At 43.2% G+C, this 21,541-nt stretch overlaps 1 protein-coding gene across 1 annotated transcript; it reads left to right on the forward strand.

Moving 5' to 3' along the window:
• The first annotated feature begins 1,161 nt into the window (after window positions 1-1,161).
• LOC135519119 (uncharacterized) lies at window positions 1,162-15,214 on the forward strand. Its single transcript, XM_064944176.1, has 5 exons — window positions 1,162-1,280; window positions 1,428-1,751; window positions 2,038-2,143; window positions 2,290-2,335; window positions 11,819-15,214. The coding sequence occupies exons 1-5, from the start codon at window positions 1,217-1,219 to the stop codon at window positions 11,897-11,899; spliced, it is 621 nt and encodes a 206-aa protein (XP_064800248.1). The 5' UTR covers window positions 1,162-1,216; the 3' UTR covers window positions 11,900-15,214.
• The last annotated feature ends 6,327 nt before the right edge of the window (window positions 15,215-21,541 follow it).

The following is a 21,541-nucleotide window of genomic DNA, read 5'->3' on the forward strand; positions in this document are numbered from 1 at the left end:
AGAAGGGCCTTAGATAATACATCATTTAATATAATCTATTTCTATGGCTCAGACAGAGTGGCCAAGACAAGGCTCAAATCCCCGTTGCCAGGGGGATGTGTGGTATGGAGTGGGCAACGCTACTACTAGGCCAGACTCCTGTACTCTCTTGGTGCATTTCCACTGAGGATTTACCCCAGTGTTTTACCAAAAAGGCTCTGACTTTTCTGTTTCCAACTACGTGGGCCGGTATCCGTGTCTCACTAGCTCATAGGTTCGACAGACCTGCTCTGACTTGTAGCCAAGGCAAGGCCTGGCTACATTTCAGCTGGCATTTACATAGCAAAGGCTAACTGTGAATTTGACCACGTTCTCAAAAAAGCAACAGTCTTGAATGATGTAGAGGTTGTTGATTCTGCTTGCCACAAGTCTTTGGTGTCACACTCATGATGGAAACATAATAACACTGGAGCTAACAGTAACATTAAATACTGGTGACATCCTTGTGTCGGGGTAAGTCTAGATGGATAAGCACCATCTGTGGTTTCTGAGCTGACCACTGGCATGGTGTAGCTAATGGTTAAGACGTTGGTTTTGGGAGAGAGACAACAGTGATACGAATCTCACCAGTTACCCCTCTTCTTAACAGATATTAGATTAGATGAGTTTATTAGTCAAATGCACAGGGTCGCAGATGTAATCGCAGGGTCCAGTGAAATGCTTATGCTCCGAGCTCCGGCCTGGACAATTCCAGTCCTCTGGGGCCTGATTGGTGTCAGACCTTCCCCCCATCCCTAGCAAACACACCTGATTTAAACGAATTTAAGTTTTAACTGAAGATCATGATTAGTTGATTATTGGTGACACCAATCAGGCCTCCAAGAACTGGAGTTGCCCAGGCCTGCACAAGGCAGTGTCTGCCCCCCCCCCCCATGGACATTTAACATTAATACAGTTGTAAATAATTAATTTGGACATTTTGGATGTGAAATTCATCTTGAAATACAACTCTGAGCACACAATAAATCACTCAGTAATAAATTGCTGGGTGGGTATGTGTGATATCTCTGAGTAAATGGCTGTGAACTCACTTCTGTGCTTCTCTCTCAAACGACCACTTCCTCCTCTGTTCTCCCTCCTCCTCAGTCTAACGAATGTGAAACTGATCTCTGGCTCTAAAGTTCCACTCCACTCTGTACATTTCTCTCTCTGTCTGTCAGTCACGTCCAAGGTCATCATGGACATTCTCCTGTCTTGGGACCGAGTGTCTATTGTCATCATGCTGTTCTTTGTCTGTACAGGTAAGCTACAGTGGATGACCATAGTACAGTGTGTATGTATGTGTGTACCTGCCTGCCTGTGTTCGGTTTGCATTCTTATTTCTTACACATACTGTCCTTTAAAGTAAAGTACTTAAAACATTGTCTTTGTTGTTTTCTGTCCCATAGAGTCAGCAGGTGACTCAACAAAATATCTGAAAAACAAATCAGCTTCTTTGGGAGAAATTGTTACTTTGGTTTGCAATAACTCAGAGACAAATGCATCATACATCTGGAAGAAGGACACAGTTCTTATTTTCTCTCATAGTGGCACAAAGAATAAATCTGAAAGAAAATTCCCCTCTGACAGGATGAGTGTTGATCCACCTACAAAGCTGACTATCTTTAATGTAGAGTTAAATGACACCGGGAGCTACAGCTGTCAAATAACAGATGATCAAATTGGTGTACGGACAATGGAGTGGAATTTGACCATCACTAATAACCTCACAGGTAATGGAAAAGTAATGTTCTGTTTATACTGTAACATGTGGAGAAGAAACTGTATTCTGTAATGCTAGATATAAATATGCACATTTCTGAAGTTGAATTTTGACGAACAAAAATGTCAATTATTGTGATAATTATTGCAAACAATCAAAACGGAATGTTATAATGTTATTATTTGGTTATTATCTCCCAATTGTTTATTATATTGATATAAAGAAAAATAATATAACACTTGTTCTAGAATTTTGAGACTTTCCTGAAAATCCCAATTGTTTCTGTCTTAACACAGATCATGCTGAATATAACCTACGGAGGTTATTGCTCTTCACAATTCCATCTGCTATTGGAGGAGTGGTTCTCTGCATTAACATCTGTTGTATGGTCTGGCTGTGTAGGTGAGTAGCTCAAAGTAGTCTACCTAAGAGCTCAGTTCAATCACATTTGCATTGCCTATAGCACTGTGGTCCAATGTTGTGTTTGTAGTTGATTAGGAGTTATAGTTTCAATCATATGCCTAATTCATGTTACCTTGTTTCTGCAGGAAACGAATTCCGGAACAGACAAGTCATTGTGATAGGCACGGAGAGGTAAGTAGCTTAATTCAGATGGGTTGGGTTAAAACTTCTTATGGCTGCAGGGGCAGTATTGAGTAGCTTGGATGAAAGGTGCCCAGAGGTGCCCAGAGTAAACGGCCTGCTCCTCAGTCCCAGTTGTTAATATATGCATATTATTAGTAGTATTGAATAGAAAACACCCTGCAGTTTCAAAAACTGTTTGAATGTCTGTGAGTATAACAGAACACATATGGCAGGCAAAAACCTGAGAAGAAATCCAAACAGGAAGTGAGAAATCTGAGTTTGGCAAATTTTCAACCCAGCCCCTACTGAATGCACAGTGGGATATTGGTTATGTTGCACTTCCTAATGCTTCCACTAGATGTCAACCATCTTTAGAAACTTGAATGAGGCTTCTACTGTGATGTGGGGCTGGATGAGAGCTCTTTGAGTCAGTGGTCTGGCAGAGAGCCAGGTCCTGGTCATGTGCATTTCACATAATAGCGACCTGCGTTCCATGGCTTTTCTACAGACAATGGAATTCTCCGGTTGGAACGTTATTGAAGATTTATGATAAAAACATCCTAAAGATTGATTGTATACTTAGTTTTAAATGTTTCTACGACCTGTAATATAACTTTTTGAAGTTTTCATCCGACATTCGGCTGGACCTGCACGAGCGTTTGGATTTGTGTACTAAACACCCTAACAAAAGTAGCTACTTGGACATAAATAATGGACATTATCGAACAAATCAAACATTTATTGAACTAGGATTTCTGACAGTGCATTCTGATGAAGATCATCAAAGGTAAGGGAATATTTATAATGTTATTTCTGATTTCTGTTGACTCCAACATGGCGGATAATTTCTTTTTTCTGAGCGCAGTTCTCAGATTATTGCTTTTTCCGTAGTTTTTTTTTTAAAATCTGACACAGCGGTTGCATTAAGGAGAGGTAAATCTATATTTCCATGTCTAACAATTGTATTTTAATCAACATTTATTATGAGTATTTCTGTAAAATGATGTGGCTCTTTGCAATATCACCGGATGTTTTTGGAACTAGTGAACATAACAAGCCAATGTAAACTGTTTTTTTTTTAAATATAAATATAAACTTTATCAAACAAAACATACATGTATTGTGTAACATGAAGTCCTATGTGTGTCATCTGATGAAGATCATCAAAGGCTAGTGATTAATGTTATCTCTAATTGTGCTTTTTGTGACTCCTCTCTTTGGCTGGAAAAATGGCTGTGTTTTTCTGTGACTAGGTGCTTACCTAACATAACCGTTTGGTGTACTTTCGCCGTAAAGCCTTTTTGAAATCAGACACTGTAGCTGGATTAACGAAAAGTTTATCTTTAAAATTGTGTAAAATAGTTCCACAATCCCATTCCCACAATAAATGTTTGATTTGTTCGATAAAGTCCATCATTTATGTACAAATACCTCCTTTTTGTTAACTCACGATGAGCAGGCAAGTCCATGTGAAAGTTTTGACGAAAATTATATCTCAGTTTATAGAAACATGTCACACGAAGTATAGAATCAATCTTTATGATGTTTTTATTATGAATCTTCAATAATGTTCCAACCGGAGAATTCCTTTGTCTGTAGAAATGCAATGGAACGCAAGCCAACTATCACGTGAACGCGCGTGGTCAGCTCATGGCACTCTGCCAGGCCTCTTACTCAATCCCTTCTCATTCGCCTGCACAGTAGAAGCCTCAAACAAGATTCTAAAGACTGTTGACATCTAGTGGTAGCCTTAGGAAGTGTAATATGACCCCATAGACACTGTGTATTCGATAGGCAATGAGTTGAAAAACTACAAACCTCAGATTTCCCACTTCCTGGTTGGATTTTTTTCTCAGGTTTTTGCCTGCCATATTTTGCCTGCCATATGAGTTCTGTCATGGCATTCTGCCAGACCCCTGATTCAAACAGCTCTTATTCACCCCCCCCTTCATAGTAGAAGCCTGAAACAACGTTTTAAAGACTGTTGACATCTAGTGGTAGCCGTAGGAAGTGCAATATGACCCCATAGACACTGTATATCACTTGAAAAACTACAAAACTTAGATTTCCCACTTCCTGGTTGGATTTTTTTCTCAGGTTTTTGCCTGCCATATGAGTTATGTTATACTCAAAGACATCATTCAAACAGTTTTAGAAAACTAGTGTTTTCTATCCAAATCTACTAATAATATGCATATATTAGCAACAGGCAGTTTACTCTGGGCACCTTATTCACCCAAGCTACTCAATACTGCCCCCCCAGTCCCAAAGAAGTTTTAAAGAGGGATTATTAATAAGCCTTGAGAAAATTGTGACATTGATTGTTCACAGTTGAAGCCGGAAGATAACATTCACCTCAGTCAAATACATTTAAACCCAGTTTTTCACAATTCCTGACATTTAATCCTCGTAAAAATTCCCTGTTTTAGGTCAGTTAGAATCACCACTTCGTTTTAAGAATGTGAAATGTCAGAATAATAGTAGAGAGAATTACTTATTTCTTTCATCACATTCCCAGTGGGTCAGAACTTTTCATACTGTCACGACTTCCGCCGAAGTTGGTCTCTCTCCTTGTTCGGGTGGTGTTCAGGCGGTCGACGTCACCGTCCTTCTAGCCATCGCTGATACATTTTTCATTTTCCATTGGTTTTGTCTTGTCTTCCATCACACCTGGTTTCAATCCCATCAATTACATGTTGTGTATTTAACCCTCTGTTTCCCCTCAAGACTTTGTCTGTGATTTTTTGTTGTATGTTTTGTGCAAGTCATGTTCTGGTGTGCAACGGGTTTTGTACCCTTTTATATTATTTTTGTATGTACTGGTTTTCGGAGTCTGTTTATAACAACTTCACTCTCCTGCACCTGATTTCCCTGCCACCAGCACGCACCCATTACACATACAGTCAATTAGTATTTGGTAGCATTGCCTTTAAATGTTTTAACTTGGATCAAACGTTTCAGGTAGCCTTTCACAAGCTTCCCACAATAAGCCACCAGCATGCACCCATTACAGAATCACGGACCCATTTATGGAGTCAGCAGGACAAGGTACCCCGGCCATAGAGGTGGAGGAGCGCGTCAAGGAGCGTGCAGCAATACTTCACCATCTTGGTATCGCCATGGACTGCGTTGTCCAGAAAATGGACGGCTGGGAGAGACAGGCAGTTCTTCTAGCGCCTCCACCAGCACAACCGAGGTCTCTCCTGAGCTCCCATGTTCCATCTGGTTCCAGTGGGATTCGTCTCTCTCTGCTCCAGGACAGAGAGGCTGCGGGCTGCCTGGGGTTCCTACTTCAACTGGAGCTATACCTGGCCACCGCCCGGCTCAATCGGGCCATGAGAGGGTGTCCGCCCTCGTCTCATGCCTCACCGGGAAAGCCCTGGAGTGGTCAAATGCCATGTGGAGAGAGGGAGATGCGGCATTGGACCAGTTTGAGGAGTTCACCCACTGTTTCCGGGCAGTCTTCGACAACATGCCCGCGAGTCGAACGGCAGGTGAATGCCTCGACCATTTGAGGCAGGAGACGAGGAGCACCCAGGAGTTCGCACTGGAGTTTAGGACCCTGGATGCCGGCGCGGGATGGAAAAACATGGCCCTAATCGACCATTACAGCTGCAGTCTGCGCAAGGACGTTCGTCGGGAGCTGGCCTGCAGAGACACAACCCTCACATTTGACCAGCTGGTGGATCTGTCCATCCGGCTGGACAACCTGCTGGCTACTCGCAGACATTCAGATTGGGGTCTGGTGGTTCCATCCTCTCGCACCCCTTCTCCGATACCCATGGAGCTGGGAGGGGCGGTGCGCAGGGAGGCCAGATGGGGTTCCCGCTCGTGCACCATCTGTGGCCGCAGAGGTCACACTGCCAGTCGGTGCTGGGTTGGTTCCTCTAAGAATCGAGGCAGCAGGCAGAGTGCTCTGGCGTCACCCCAGGTGAGCCGGCACCATTCTCACCCAGAGCCCTCTATTGCACAAATGTTTGTGTTTGGCACTTTTCCTGAGTTTTCCCCGCATTCCCAGCATATGGCGCTCGTCGATTCAGGTGTGGCTGGGAATTTCATTAATAGAGCCCATAGTTTAGGGATCCCCATTGTTCCCGTGGATGTGCCCTTCCCTGTTCACGCCTTAGATAGTCGATCATTAGGGTCAGGGTTGATTAGGGAGGTCACTGCTCCTTTGGGCATGGTGACGCAGGGGATCATATGGAGAGAATTTGTCTTTTCCTTATTGACTCTCCTGCATTTCCCATGCTGCTTCGCCTACCCTGGTTAGCTTGTCATAACCCCACTGTTTCTTGGCCACAGAGGGCTCTCATGGGGTGGTCGTGAGAGTGCTCAGGTAAGTGTTTAGGGGTTTCAGTTGGGGCTACTACGGTGGAGAGTCCAGACCAGGTCTCCACCGTGCGCATTCCCTGTGGATATGCTGATTTGTCTCTCGCCTTCTTTTTGGAGAAAAGAAGGCGAGAGCCCCCTCATCGATGGGGAGATTGTGCAATAGATCTCCTGGTAGACGCTGGTACTTCCCAGGCGTCATGTGTATCCCCTCTCACATGTGTATCCCCTCTCTCTGGAGACGGAGGCTATGGAAACATATGTCTCCGAATCCCTGTGTCAGGGGTACATTTGGTCCTCCACTTCACCTACCTCCTCGAGTTTCTTTTTTGTGAAGAAGGAGAGAGGTCTGCGCCCGTGTATTGACTATCGGGGTCTTAATCAGATCACTGTGAGGTATAGTTACCCTCTACCTCTCATAGGCACAGCGATAGAGTCAATGCACGGGGCGCGCTTCTTCACGAAACTAGATCTCAAGAATTCTGGTGCGTATCCGAGAGGGAGACGAGTGAAAGACGGCTTTTAGTACCACCTCAGGGCACTATGAGTACCTCGTCATGCCGTACGGGTTGATGAATGCGCCATCATTCTTCCAAGCCTTTGTAGATGAGATTTTCAGGGACCTGCACAGGCAGGATGTGGTGGTGTCTATTGATGACATTTTGATATACTCTGCTACACGCGCTGAGCATGTGTCCCTGGTGCGCAAGGTGCTTGGTTGCCTGTTGGAGCATAATCTGTACATTAAGGCTGAGAAGTGCTTGTTCTTTCAACATTCTGTCTCCTTCCTAAGGTATCGCATTTCCACCTCAGGGATGGAGATGGAGAGTGACCGCATTTCAGCCATGCGTAATTGGCCGACTCCCACCACGGGAAAGGAGGTGCAGCGATTTTTAGGGTTTGCCAACTACTACCAGAGGTTTATCCTGGGTTTTGGTCAGGTAATGACTCACATTACCTCACTGCTGAAGGGGGGCCCGATGCGCTTGCAGTGGTCAGCTGAGGAGGACGGGGCTTTTAGTCACCAGAGGGCTCTGTTTACCTCGGCTCCCGTGTTGGCCCATCCGGATCCCTCTTTGTCGTTTATAGTGGAGGTGGACGCGTCCGAGGCTGCGATAGGAGCTGTGCTGTCTCAGCGCTCGGATACGCGACTGAAGCTCCGCCCCTGTGCCTTCTTCTCGAAGAAGCTCAGCCCGGCGGAGTGAAACTATGATGTGGGGGACCGGGAGCTTTTGGCTGTTGTCAAGGCCTTGAAGCGTGGCGACATTGGCTTGAGGGGGCAAGACATCCTTTTCTAATCTAGACTGACCACTGTAATCTGGAGTACATCCGGGCGGCGAGGAGACTGAACCCTCGCCACGCAAGGTGGGCCATGTTTTTCCCCTGTTTTGTTTTGACCCTTTCTTACAGACCAGGCTCCCAGAACTTTAAGGCAGGCACATTGTCCCGGCTGTATGACACAGAGGAGCGGCCCATGGAACCCATTCCCATACTCCCTGCCTCTTGACTGGTGGTGACGGTAGTGTGGGAGCTGGACGCGGACATTGAGCAGGTGTCACGTGCAGAGCCCGCTCCCCTCCAGTGTCCAGCTGGTTGTCTGTATGTTCCGTCTACTGTCCGCGACCGGCTGATCTATTGGGCCCACACCGTCACCCTCCTCTGGTCATCCTGGGATCAGTTGGACGGTGCACTGTCTTAGTGAGAAGTACTGGTGGCCCACTTTGGCTAAGGATGTGAGGGTTTATGTTTACTCCTGCTCGGTGTGCGCCCAGTGTAAGGCTCCTAGGCACCTGCCCAGAGGTAAGTTACAACAAATTACCCGTTCCACAATGGACGTGGTCGCACCTGTCTGTAGATTTCCTGACCAATCTCCTGGTCGTTGTGGATAGTTTTTCTAAGTCCTGTCGTCTCCATCCTTTGCCCGGTCTCCCTACGGCTCTACAGACTGCGGAGACCTTGTTTACACATGTCTTCTGGCACTACGGGGTGCCTGAGAATACAATGTCTGATCGGGGTCCCCAGTTCACGTCGAGGATCTGGAGTGCGTTCATGGAAAGTCTGGCGGTCTCGGTCAGCCTTACGTCAGGTTTTCACCCCGAGAGTAACAGGGAGGTGGAGAGAGTTAACCAGGATGTGGGTAGGTTTCTGAGGTCTTATTTCCGGGACCTGCCAGGGGAGTGGGCAGCGATCGTGCCCTGGGCAGAGATGGCCCAGAACTCACTCCGCCACTCCTCCACTAACCTCTCTCCCTTCCAGTGTTTATTGAGGTATCAGCCAGTTCTGGCTCCTTGGCATCAGAGTCAGACCGATGCTCCTGCGGTGGATGACTGGTTCCGGCACGCAGAGGAAACATGGGACTCCGCCTTTGTCCTCCTTCAGCGCCGTGCTGCGCCTTTCTGGCGCAGACTGTCACCGCAGTGAGGCCCTGTTGTTCGCACCAGGGGACCGGGTCTGGCTCTCGACCCAAAACCTCCCCCTCCGCCTGCCCTATCGGAAGCTGGGTCCGCAGTTTGTGGGGCCATTTAAAGTCCTGAGGAGAGTGAACGAGGTTTGTTACAGGTTACAGCTTCCCCCCGATTACCGCATTAACCCCTCGTTCCATATGTCTCTCCTCAGGCCGGTGGTGGCTGGCCTGCTCCAGGAATCTGAGGTGCGGGAGGATCCATATTCTACTAATATGCATATTATTAGTAGAATTGGATAGAAAACACTTTGACGTTTCTAAAACTGTTTGAATGATGGCTGTGAGTATAACAGAACTTGTAGGTTTTCAAAGCTTGGCCTATCGAATATACAGTGTCTATGGGGTCATTTTTCACTTCATAAGGCTTCCATTACATGTCAACCGTCTTTAGAAACTTGTTTGAGGATTCTACTATAAAGGAGGGGCTCATGAGACCTGTTTGAGTCAGTGATCTAGCAGAGTGCCTTGGTCTCATGATGCACGGTCATGAGAGAGTTAGCTCTCGTTCCATTGCTTTTCTGAAGACATAGGAATGCTCCGGTTGGAACATTATTGAACATTTATGTAAAAAACATCCTAAAGATTGATTCTATAATTAGTTTGACAGGTCTCTACGGACTGTTATATAACTTTTTGAACTTTTCATCTGACGTTCTGCTGGACCTGCACGCGCGTTTGGATTTGCCTACCAAATGCCCTAACAAAAGGATCTATTTGGACATAAATGATGGACATTATCGAACAAATCAAGCATTTATTGAGGACCTGGGATTCCTGTGAGTGCATTCTAATGAAGATCATCAAAGGTATGTGAATATTTCTAATGATATTTTTGACTAATGTTGACTCCACAATTTGGCTTCTTTGTTGTCTGAACACTGTTCTCAGATTATTGCATGGTTAGTTTAAAAATAAATTGACACAGCGGTTGCATTAAGGAGAAGTATATCTCTAATTCCATGTATAATAGTCGTTACTATTACTGAAAGTAACGCGCCAATGTAAAATGAGATTTTTTAATATAAATATGCACTTTACCGAACAATTGTGTAACATGAAGTCCTATGAGTGTTATCTGATGAAGATCTTCAAAGGATAGTGATTCATTTTATCTCTATTTGTGCTTTTTGTGACTCCTCTCTTTGGCTGGAAAAATGGCTGTCTTTATTCTGTGGCTTGGTGGTGATCTAACATAATTGTTTGTGGAGCTTTCGCTGTAAAGCATTTTTTAAATCAAACACTGTGGCTGGATTAACGAGAATATTATCTTTAAAATGGTGCCGAATACTTGTATGTTTGAGAAATTTGATTTATGAGATTTATGCTGTTTCATATTTGGTGCCCTGCAATTTCATTGGCTAGCGGAACCCCTGTCTCAAACAGGTTTTAACATGTCTATTTTTGAAAGCATTCTTACTTTAAAGCATTTTTTCACACCTGACTAAAGTTTTTGCACAGTAAAAGCATTGAAATAGATATTTACACTGACCCCTGCATACCCAGTGGTCCCCCTGCTGTTCAACACCCCTATGTAGTTTCTATGGAGACCACTAGAGGTCCCTATCTCACAGGTTAGGATCCTCTATTCTAGGACCTAGGGTCCATTTCAGCAGTTTTAAGTACCTTTGCTTTGGTCTATGAACACAAGACTGATGAATGCAATATGTCTAACGGGAGTGTTATTTTACCTGTTCTACAGTATTGTCTCATATCAGTGCAGATTAATGGAAGGAAGTTCAGATTAACCAATCATACAGCTGTTACTGAGGCAGAATTTGACAAGCCTTTCACCATTGTTATTGATGGTACCACAGGCAGTGTTACCACAGCCTGTTCACAATCTCCGTTATCGGCTCCAACCTTGGCATTCAAATGTCCCGTTATCATGATCACATCATGTTGTGGGACCTTGGATACTGCTTGTTGTAGCTGCTCCTACCAGTCATGCTTGCCCACCTCCTCTGCCTCATTGGTGGGGTCATAGCATTGCAGGTTGGTGAACTTGCAGTCCATGGAGTCAAGTCTTGCTTAATGATGGGTTCCCATTCCAAGAGTAATTTGGCAGTTGTTATACTGATAATGAGGGCTACAACACTAGAACAATCCTTTCCTGAATAGAGTATTGTTGAGCCATTGCTTGTCACCTTGGGTCCAGAACCAGTCCACTTGCTTTCTCTTTAACACAGGATGTCCATGTTGTACCTGTCCATATCTCTGTAAACGTGAGATGAGTTTGAAGGTTCAAACATGGTGGGGACTGTAGATTTGGTCCCTAGAAAGCTCCTGATTTCCCGGGTAGGGCTTTCATCTGAATCTGTCATACTGCATATCGGTTGGCTGAAGTTTTGTGTTGTGTCCCTTGTTGTAGTTTTCAAAGTTGTTGCAGTTTCTGTAACAATTTGTGTTTTTTGGTAGCCCCACACCCAACCCCCAACCAGGAGGGCCAGGTGTTGTGTTTAGTCAGGCCTGGAACCTGCCAGGCATGGTTGAACCTGCCTGGGGCCAAAACCCCACCGGTATAGCTTTCAGGATCACTGAAACATGCAATCTTCCCCAAAGTCAGTCAGGTCAGGTGAGGCATTTCATTATCCTGGGACCAACTGAAACCAACGTCAAACCGAAGAAATTCCCCAGTCTGCCCCCAGTCTCTTTATGTTGCATCTCTTGATAATGTCATTCAACGTTTCTTGTTTTCTTAGGTGCAGCAGGAATGCAATGAAGATATGATTTATGAAAACTGTCTAGCTACAGATGCTGTCAACATGGACCCACAACACTGAGAGAAAATGAGGCAGATTAAACAGGAGGAGAACAGAGAACGTGACTGAGGGGTGGAGGTGTGGGTGAGAAAATGTATAGCATTTCTATTTCAGACATTGACCAACTGATAACAACAGTGCTGAGGTGATGGAAATAATGTATATGGACATAATTTGTACCAGAGCATGAGAGACAGATGCGTCTCTGTACTATATAGTCAAAAGGTGGTGCTCAGGGGTTTAGGACTGGTTAGACTGTTGTGGGCTAGGATTTGCATAGAAGATGGAAAGCTAAGCCTTGTTTACAGAAAAATTAAATTATTTTTATCTATGGACCAAATGCAATGTATCTCAGAAAGTCACACGTTGTTTCTAGATAGCAGTGGCCTCCCTGCATTATGTTTCTATTCAGAAGACTATTCAAATAATGCATCCACCCAGTTAATGTGTCCAGGCCCTGAAATAGACATAAAGCAATAAGAAGGCCTGGTAGTTGGGTGTAAGGAACTACATTGACATATTAACAGCAACAACAACAAAAAATGAAAATAATGTCTATTATGAATAACAACATGAGTGAAGAACAACTACATTAATGTGTACACATATAGAGAAATATGCTCACTGCAGAATGACAACTTAAGGCCACTGGTCACACCATGATGGGAGAAAGATGAAGTGGTATAGAGAGGCCTGGGAAAGAGTTGGTGCAGGTGTCAAACTGTTAAATAAACGTTATTTGTGAATACATGTGCGAATAGAAAATTGTAACATTTCCTGCACAAAACAAATTGTTGTCATCATTTACATTAATCACAGCAGTACAGCTGCTCTTGCATTGTCTCTCCATTGTGTACTAAGAAAGTAGTGAGCAGAGGGACACAGTTCATTGTTTCACCATTGTCTCTCCATTGTGTACTAAGAAAGTAGTGAGCAGAGGGACACAGTTCATTGTTTCACCATTGTCTCTCCATTGTGTACTAAGAAAGTAGTGAGCAGAGGGACACAGTTCATTGTTTCACCATTGTCTCTCCATTGTGTACTAAGAAAGTAGTGAGCAGAGGGACACAGTTCATTGTTTCACCATTGTCTCTCCATTGTGTACTAAGAAAGTAGTGAGCAGAGGGACACAGTTCATTGTTTCACCATTGTCTCTCCATTGTGTACTAAGAAAGTAGTGAGCAGAGGGACACAGTTCATTGTTTCACCATTGTCTCTCCATTGTGTACTAAGAAAGTAGTGAGCAGAGGGACACAGTTCATTGTTTCACCATTGTCTCTCCATTGTGTACTAAGAAAGTAGTGAGCAGAGGGACACAGTTCATTGTTTCACCATTGTCTCTCCATTGTGTACTAAGAAAGTAGTGAGCAGAGGGACACAGTTCATTGTTTCACCATTGTCTCTCCATTGTGTACTAAGAAAGTAGTGAGCAGAGGGACACAGTTCATTGTTTCACCATTGTCTCTCCATTGTGTACTAAGAAAGTAGTGAGCAGAGGGACACAGTTCATTGTTTCACCATTGTCTCTCCATTGTGTACTAAGAAAGTAGTGAGCAGAGGGACACAGTTCATTGTTTCACCATTGTCTCTCCATTGTGTACTAAGAAAGTAGTGAGCAGAGGGACACAGTTCATTGTTTCACCATTGTCTCTCCATTGTGTACTAAGAAAGTAGTGAGCAGAGGGACACAGTTCATTGTTTCACCATTGTCTCTCCATTGTGTACTAAGAAAGTAGTGAGCAGAGGGACACAGTTCATTGTTTCACCATTGTCTCTCCATTGTGTACTAAGAAAGTAGTGAGCAGAGGGACACAGTTCATTGTTTCACCATTGTCTCTCCATTGTGTACTAAGAAAGTAGTGAGCAGAGGGACACAGTTCATTGTTTCACAGCAATAAAGCCATGTGAGGTTGCGGCACCACCATAATCTACTGTGCCATTTCCATAGGGATCATGTCAAGGGCCTTTCCATCACAGCCACTACTCCATATTAGGTTGCATATTAGGGTCAATTCTCTGAGTAACAGCATATTAATCCAGTTAGGAACCTGGCCGGAGGCTTAGCATTCAGTTCAGAATCTGGTGTTGAGGGCGAAGGCTTAGCTACTCGCATTCAGTTCAGAATCTGGTGTAGATGGCGGAGGCTTAGCTACTAGCATTCAGTTCAGAATATGGTGTAGAGGGCGGAGGCTGAGCTACTAGCATTCAGTTCAGAATCTGGTGTTGAGTGTGGAGGCTTGTAAACAGGGACTTCTCTGAGAGAAAGAAGACCGCTTCAATGTGTGTTCTCTGATATCTCTTTCTTGTGATAGAGAACTAGCAAAATAACTATCACCCCTCTGTCACTAGTTACATATCCCAGAGGGAACCCCCCCCCCCCAACCATCTCTGGGGAACAGAGTCATGTGAGGAAGTCACATGTTTTTGCTGCGTCTGCACTGTACTGTTGAATTCTATGTGGTTTGTATTGTATTTACTGGTGTATTATTTAATATTTTTCTTGAACAGGTCTCCCTTTTCTGGTCTCAATGGGACTTCCTGGTTGAATAAAAATATGATAAAAATAGCAATTCTTTCCATTCTGCACACGACACAGCTTTGCTTTATCTTGGCCAGGTCGCAGTTGTAAATGAGAACTTGTTCTCAACTGGCCTACCTGGTTAAATAAAGGTGAACTGTTATTTATTTATTTATATTTAAACTAGTGATTGGCCATGATTAAACTCCTGGGATATAGTCCCCCAAAAAATATAATATGAACTTGAACCAACTCAATATATGATAATGCCAATTCATTTTTTTGACAAAGCTAAATTCTGTTCATAATATTACAGTAGTTGACATTACCACGGAAACTGTCCGTATTTGCACCGATACCATACTAGTGCAGAAGCAGCAGACATAGAATGACAATGAGTAGAACCCAACAGGCAGCAGAGGTCTCTGTGAGGAGAGAGGAGATACAGTTAATATAAGAAACAGTCTGTATTTATAATTACATGTAATCATGTTGCCCAAGCAACCATCATGGCTTTGATGCAAACACTTTCCTGCAGAAAGCAAAGAGATAGTAGTAGGTGATAAGAAGTGTATGTTTGAAGTAAGAGAAGAGTATATCATGACAATCTTAGTTAGTGGTTATACCCTCCTGTAGAGTGGGGAATTAGGACATAAGTCTAATACTAACACATGCAGTGAAAGATAAGTGAGCACCTGGCTCAGCTTTGTTATCCATGCTACATCACATTTCTCATAACCTGATATACAATGCTGCTTGAAAGTATGTGAACCCTACAGGGCTGGTAATTATTCTGCTATAAAATATAAAAATAAATATATAAAATCCTTTTTTAAGCCCCAATTTGTTCGAAAGACATTCCAAGTAAATGACAGAAACAAAAATATGATATGTTCATTGTTTATTTAAAAAATGGGTTTATTTAACAGAAACTCATATTTGATGTGTGCAAAAATATGTGAACCTCTTCAGTCAACAGCTTGTGGCACCTCCATAATAAGAGATAACTTGGAGTAAATGTCTCCTCTAGCCAGTAATCAGTCTATGACATCTGTTTTGATGGAGATTTGCCCACTCCTCCTTACAGAATTCAGCCAATTGAGTGAGGTTCGAGGGTTGTCTGGCATGAAATGCCCAATTCAGGTCCTGCCACAGCATCTCGATTGGATTTAGGTCAGAACTTTGACTTGGCCAATCCAAAACACATGCACAGTTACCTGAGATGCAGTACGGGAGGTCTACAAATCTCTAGATGTTATGTATGGGTTGGCTTTTACCTGATTTATTATTGTTCTTGTGGAGCTTGGTGATATTTTGGAAGCGTGTCCACTTCTAGGCCGAGTTGCTGTCATGTTAAATACTCTCCATTTGTAAATTATTTGCCTCACAGTGGATTGATGGAGCTAGAGAGAGAAAGAGAAAGAGAGAGAGAGAGAGAGAGAGAGAGAGAGAGAAATGCTATAGATGGAAGGAAAGTAGTGTGGAAACTTCCTAAAAAACAATTAGGCAACAACAAATTCAATCCCTTTTATACAACTTCTGGGACAAAACGTTCCACTGTAATAGCAAAGGTCTAAACTTAGCAGTAGAAAACCTAAACAGTATATTTGACCTCGCTTCGCTATCAAATCTAAAAATTTCAAACAGAAAACCAAAGGAAATTAATAACAATGACAAATGGTTTGATGAAGAAATTGAAAAACCTATCCAACCAAAAACATAGAGACCCAGAAAACCTGAGCCAACGCCTTCACTACGGTGAATCACACAAAAAAGAACAGCACATCAGAAATCAGTTCAATGTAATTGAAGAATCCATAGACTAACCATTTCTGGGAAAATTGAAAAACACTGAACAAACAACAACACAAAGAGTTATCTATCCAAAACTAAGATGTATGGGTAAACCACTTCTCCAATCTTTTTGGCCCTATAACAAAGAACAACCATCAAAAAAATATACATGATCAAATACAAATCTTAGAATCCACTATTAAAGACTACCAGAACCCACTGGATTCTCCAATTACCTTGAATGAACTACAGGACAAAATACAAATCCTCCAACCCAAAAAGGCCTGTGGTGTTAATGGTATCCTCAGTGAAATGATATGTGTGTTTACGGACATATTCAATCAATCCCTATACCAGTCCGCTGTTCCCACATGCTTCAAGAGGGCCACCATTGTTCCTGTTCCCAAGAAAGCTAACTGAGCTAAACGACTACCGCCCCGTAGCACTCACTTCCGTCATCATGAAGTGCTTTGAGAGACTAGTCAAGGACCATATCACCTCCACCCTACCTGACACCCTAGACCCACTCCAATTTGCTTACCGCTCAAATAGGTCCACAGACGATGCAATCTCAACCACACTGCACACTGCTCTAACCCATCTGGACAAGAGGAATACCTATGTGAGAATGCTGTTCATCGACTACAGCTCGGCATTCAACACCATAGTACCCTCCAAGCTCGTCATCAAGCTCGAGACCCTGGGTCTCGACCCCGCCCTGTGCAACTGGGTACTGGACTTCCTGACGGGCCGCCCCCAGGTGGTGATGGTAGGTAACAACATCTCCTCCCCGCTGATCCTCAACACTGGGGCCCCACAAGGGTGAGTTCTGAGCCCTCTCCTGTACTCCCTGTTCACCCACGACTGCGTGGCCACGCACGCCTCCAACTCAATCATCAAGTTTGCGGACGACACAACAGTGGTAGGCTTGATTACCAACAACGACGAGACGGCCTACAGGGAGGAGGTGAGGGCCCTCGGAATGTGGTGTCAGGAAAATAACCTCACACTCAACATCAACAAAACTAAGGAGATGATTGTGGACTTCAGGAAACAGCAGAGGGAACACCCCCCTATCCACATCGATGGAACAGTAGTGGAGAGGGTAGTAAGTTTTAAGTTCCTCGGAATACACATCACAGACAAACTGAATTGGTCCACTCACACAGACAGCATCGTGAAGAAGGCGCAGCAGCGCCTCTTCAACCTCAGGAGGCTGAAGAAATTCGGCTTGTCACCAAAAGCACTCACAAACTTCTACAGATGCACAATCGAGAGCATCCTGGCGGGCTGTATCACCGCCTGGTACGGCAACTGCTCCACCCTCAACCGTAAGGCTCTCCAGAGGGTAGTGAGGTCTGCACAACGTATCACCGGGGGCAAACTACATGCCCTCCAGGACACCTATACCACCCGATGTTACAGGAAGGCCATAAAGATCATCAAGGACATCAACCACCCGAGCCACTGCCTGTTCACCCCGCTATCATCCAGAAGGCGAGGTCAGTACAGGTGCATCAAAGCTGGGACCGAGAGACTGAAAAACAGCTTCTATCTCAAGGCCATCAGACTGTTAAACAGCCACCACTAACATTGAGTGGCTGCTGCCAACACACTGACACTGACTCAACTCCAGCCACTTTAATAATGGGAATTGATGGGAAATGATGTAAATATATCACTAGCCACTTTAAACAATGCTACCTTATATAATGTTACTTACCCTACATTATTCATCTCATATGCATACGTATATACTGTACTCTATATCATCGACTGCATCCTTATGTAATACATGTATCACTAGCCACTTTAACTATGCCACTTTGTTTACATACTCATCTCATATGTATATACTGTACTCAATACCATCTACTGTATCTTGCCTATGCTGCTCTGTACCATCACTCATTCATATATCCTTATGTACATATTCTGTATCCCCTTACATTGTGTATAAGACAGTAGTTTAGGAATTGATAGTTAGATTACTTGTTGGTTATTACTGCATTGTCGGAACTAGAAGCACAAGCATTTCGCTACACTCGCATTAACATCTGCTAACCATGTGTATGTGACAAATAAAATTTGATTTGATTTGATTTGATTTGAAATATACAGACCACAAATTCCAATTGGCTATACTTAAACTCTTTAACTTATTAGGGCTAGGAGGCAGTATTTGGAAGTTTGGATGACTGATGTGCCCAAAGTAAACTGTCTGTTACTCAGGCCCAGAAGATAGGATATGAATATAATTAGTAGTATTGGATAGAAAGCACTCTGAAGTTTCTAAAACTGTTAAAATAATGTCTGTGAGTATAACAGAACTTATATAGCAGGTGAAACACTAGGAGAATCCATCCGGAAATTGTTTTTTTTAGGTCACCACCTATTCAAACACTTGTCTATGGGATATTCAAAGGAAATCCTCCCAGATTGCAGTTCCTATGGCTTCCACTAGATGTCAACAATCTTTAGAAAGGGTTTCAGGCTTGTTTTTTTGGGGATATAAAGACAGACTTTATTGAAAAAAACGACCATTTGTTGTGTATGACACTTGTATTTTCATGAATATTTAATATTACGATTTTTGAATTTCACGCTCTGCAATTTCACTGGATGTTGTCAAAATGGGGCACTAGCGTCCCACCTAGCCTTAAGAAGTTTTTAACATCATTCTTAGCTCTGGCATCTTCCCCAACATTTGGAACCAAGGACTGATCACCACAATAACTACGGTGGGATATGCGTCAACAACAGACTTGGGAAAATCCTCTGCAATATCATTAACAGCAGGCCAGTTCATTTCCTCAGTAAAAACAATATACTGAGCAAATGTCAAATTGGCTTTTTACCAAATTATCGTACGACAATTAAGTAAAATGTCTAAGGTTTGCTAATGATCTGGTGCTTCTGTCACCAACCAAGGAGGGCCTACAGCAGCACCTAGATCTTCTGCAAAGATTCTGTCAGACCTGGACTCTGACAGTAAATCTTAGTAAGACAAAAATAATGTTGTTCCAAAAAAGGTCCAGTCACCAGGCCCACAAATACAAATTCCATCTAGACACCGTTGCCCCAGAGCACACAAGAAAATGATACATACCTCGGCCTAAACATCAGCGCCACAGGTAACTTCCACAAAGCTGTGAACAAGCTGAGAGGCAAGAAGGGCATTCTATTCCATCAAAAGAAACATAAAATTTGACATACCAATTAGGATCTAGCTAAAAAAGACTTGGATCAGTTATAGAGCCCATTGCCATTTATGGTTGTGAGATCTGGGGTCTGCTCACCAACCAAGAATTTACAAAATGGGACAAAAACCAAATTGAAACTCTGCATGCAGAATTCTGCAAAAATATCCTCCGTGTACAATGTAAAATACCACATAATACATGCAGAGCAAAATTAGGCCGACACCTGCTAATTGTTGAAATCCAGAAAAGAGACAAATTCAAATTCTACAACCGCCTAAACGGAAGTGATTCCCAAACCTTCAATAAGAAAGCCATCACCTACAGAGAGATGAACCTGGAGAAGAGTCCCCTAAGCAAGCTGGTCTTGGGGCTCTGTTCACAAACAGGCCCCACAGAGACCCAACCAAATCATGAGAAAACTAAAATAAAGTTCCTTCCAATGTGTCAAGTAAATAACAAAAAAAATAGAATGCTATTGGGCCCTAAACAGAGAGTACACACTGGCCCAAACTTAATGAAAGCTTTGACTATGTACAGACTCAGTGAGCATTGCCTTGCTATTGAGAAAGACCACCATAGGCAGACCTGGCTCTCAAGAGAAGACAGGCTATGTGCACACTTTCCACAAAATGAGTTGGAAACTAAGCTGCACTTCCTAACCGCCTTCCAAATGTATGACTATATTAGAGACACATATTTCCCTCAGATTACACAGATATACAAAGGCCTACCTTCAAACTCAGTGCCTCTTTGCTTGACTTTGTGGGAAAATGAAAAGAAATCAGCCAAGACCTCAGAATAAAAATTGTAGACCTCCACAAGTCTGGTTCATCCTTGGGAGCAATTTCCAAACACCTGAAGGTACCACATTCATCTGTACATACAAAAGTATGCAAGTATAAACACCATGCGACCGCGCAGCCGTCATAACGCTCAGGAAGGAGACGCGTTCTGTCTCCTAGAGATGAACGTACTTTGGTCTGAAAAGTGCAAATCCATCCCAGAACAACAGCAAAGGACCTTGTGTGGATGCTGGAGGAAACAGGTACAAAAGTATCTATATCCACAATAAAACGAGTCCTATATCAACATAACCTTAAAGGCCGCTCAGCAAGGAAGAAGCCACTGCTCCAGAACTGCTATAAAAAAAGCAAGACTATGGTTTGCAACTGCATATGGGGACAAAGATCATACTTTTTGTCCTCTGGTCTGATGAAACAAAAATAGAAGTGTTTGGCCATAATGACCATCGTTATGTTTGGAGGAAAAAGGGGGAGGCTTGCAAGCCGAAGAACACCATCCCAACCGTGAAGCACGGGGGTGGCAGCATCATGTTGTAGGGGTGCTTAAACTATTCTTTATATTTTAATCATGAACCTTTAATACAACATAATAACATTTTCATGACATGTACCACCACCAATTTGTGACCGTGTTTAAATGCATGAAAGTATATTACATCATTAGAAAGACAATAACCAGGTTTCCATCCAACCTCTTTATGCGAGTACATGTTTTATATTCTTTATTTTTATGACAGCACATTTTCAAATGTCAACAAAACAAAGCATGCAAGTATGCATGATCTTTTTTGTTGAGTTTTGATATGTCGCCGGCGTGTTAAGTAGTACAGATGTAGCTTATCCAAGGGTAATGAGTCAATTGTTTTCTGGTTGTGGCGCTGTGGGGCCATAGGGCTTGAACCCCACAATGGCTGCATGCAACTATGTTTTCATTTCATTCTTAGTGTACGTTTGAGTCTGATTCATTGGCCAGAGGAGAGAGTAGGTTTATATACAAACTCCTCATTAACATCCAGTAAGGTCTGTATGAGGTAGGTAAATTCACATGAAGGTTAGTCATTATTATATTATTGGTAATCCCCTGGAGTAACCCGTTCAGTTCTAATAACAAACCTGGCTGTGAAGTTTTAGTTTTATTTTACCAGGTAAGTTGACTGAGAACACGTTCTCATTTACAGCAACTACATGGGGAATAGTTACAGGGGAGAGGAGGGGGATGAATAAGCCAAATGTAAACTGGGGATGATTAGGTGACCATGATGGTATGACAGACAGCTTGGGAATTTAGCCATGACAACGGGGTTAACACTCCTACTCTTACAATAAGTAGTGGGATCTTTAATGA

Source organism: Oncorhynchus masou, chromosome 29 (genome assembly GCF_036934945.1).
Source record: "Oncorhynchus masou masou isolate Uvic2021 chromosome 29, UVic_Omas_1.1, whole genome shotgun sequence".
Taxonomy (NCBI): Eukaryota; Metazoa; Chordata; class Actinopteri; order Salmoniformes; family Salmonidae; genus Oncorhynchus; species Oncorhynchus masou.

Coding starts and splice junctions, on each gene's coding strand:
- LOC135519119 (XM_064944176.1), top strand. CDS start 1,217: ATGGACATTCTCCTGTCTTGGGACCGAGTGTCTATTGTCATCATGCTG. Junction 1,281..1,427: donor GCTGTTCTTTGTCTGTACAG/GTAAGCTACAGT, acceptor TCTGTCCCATAG/AGTCAGCAGGTGACTCAACA. Junction 1,752..2,037: donor CATCACTAATAACCTCACAG/GTAATGGAAAAG, acceptor GTCTTAACACAG/ATCATGCTGAATATAACCTA.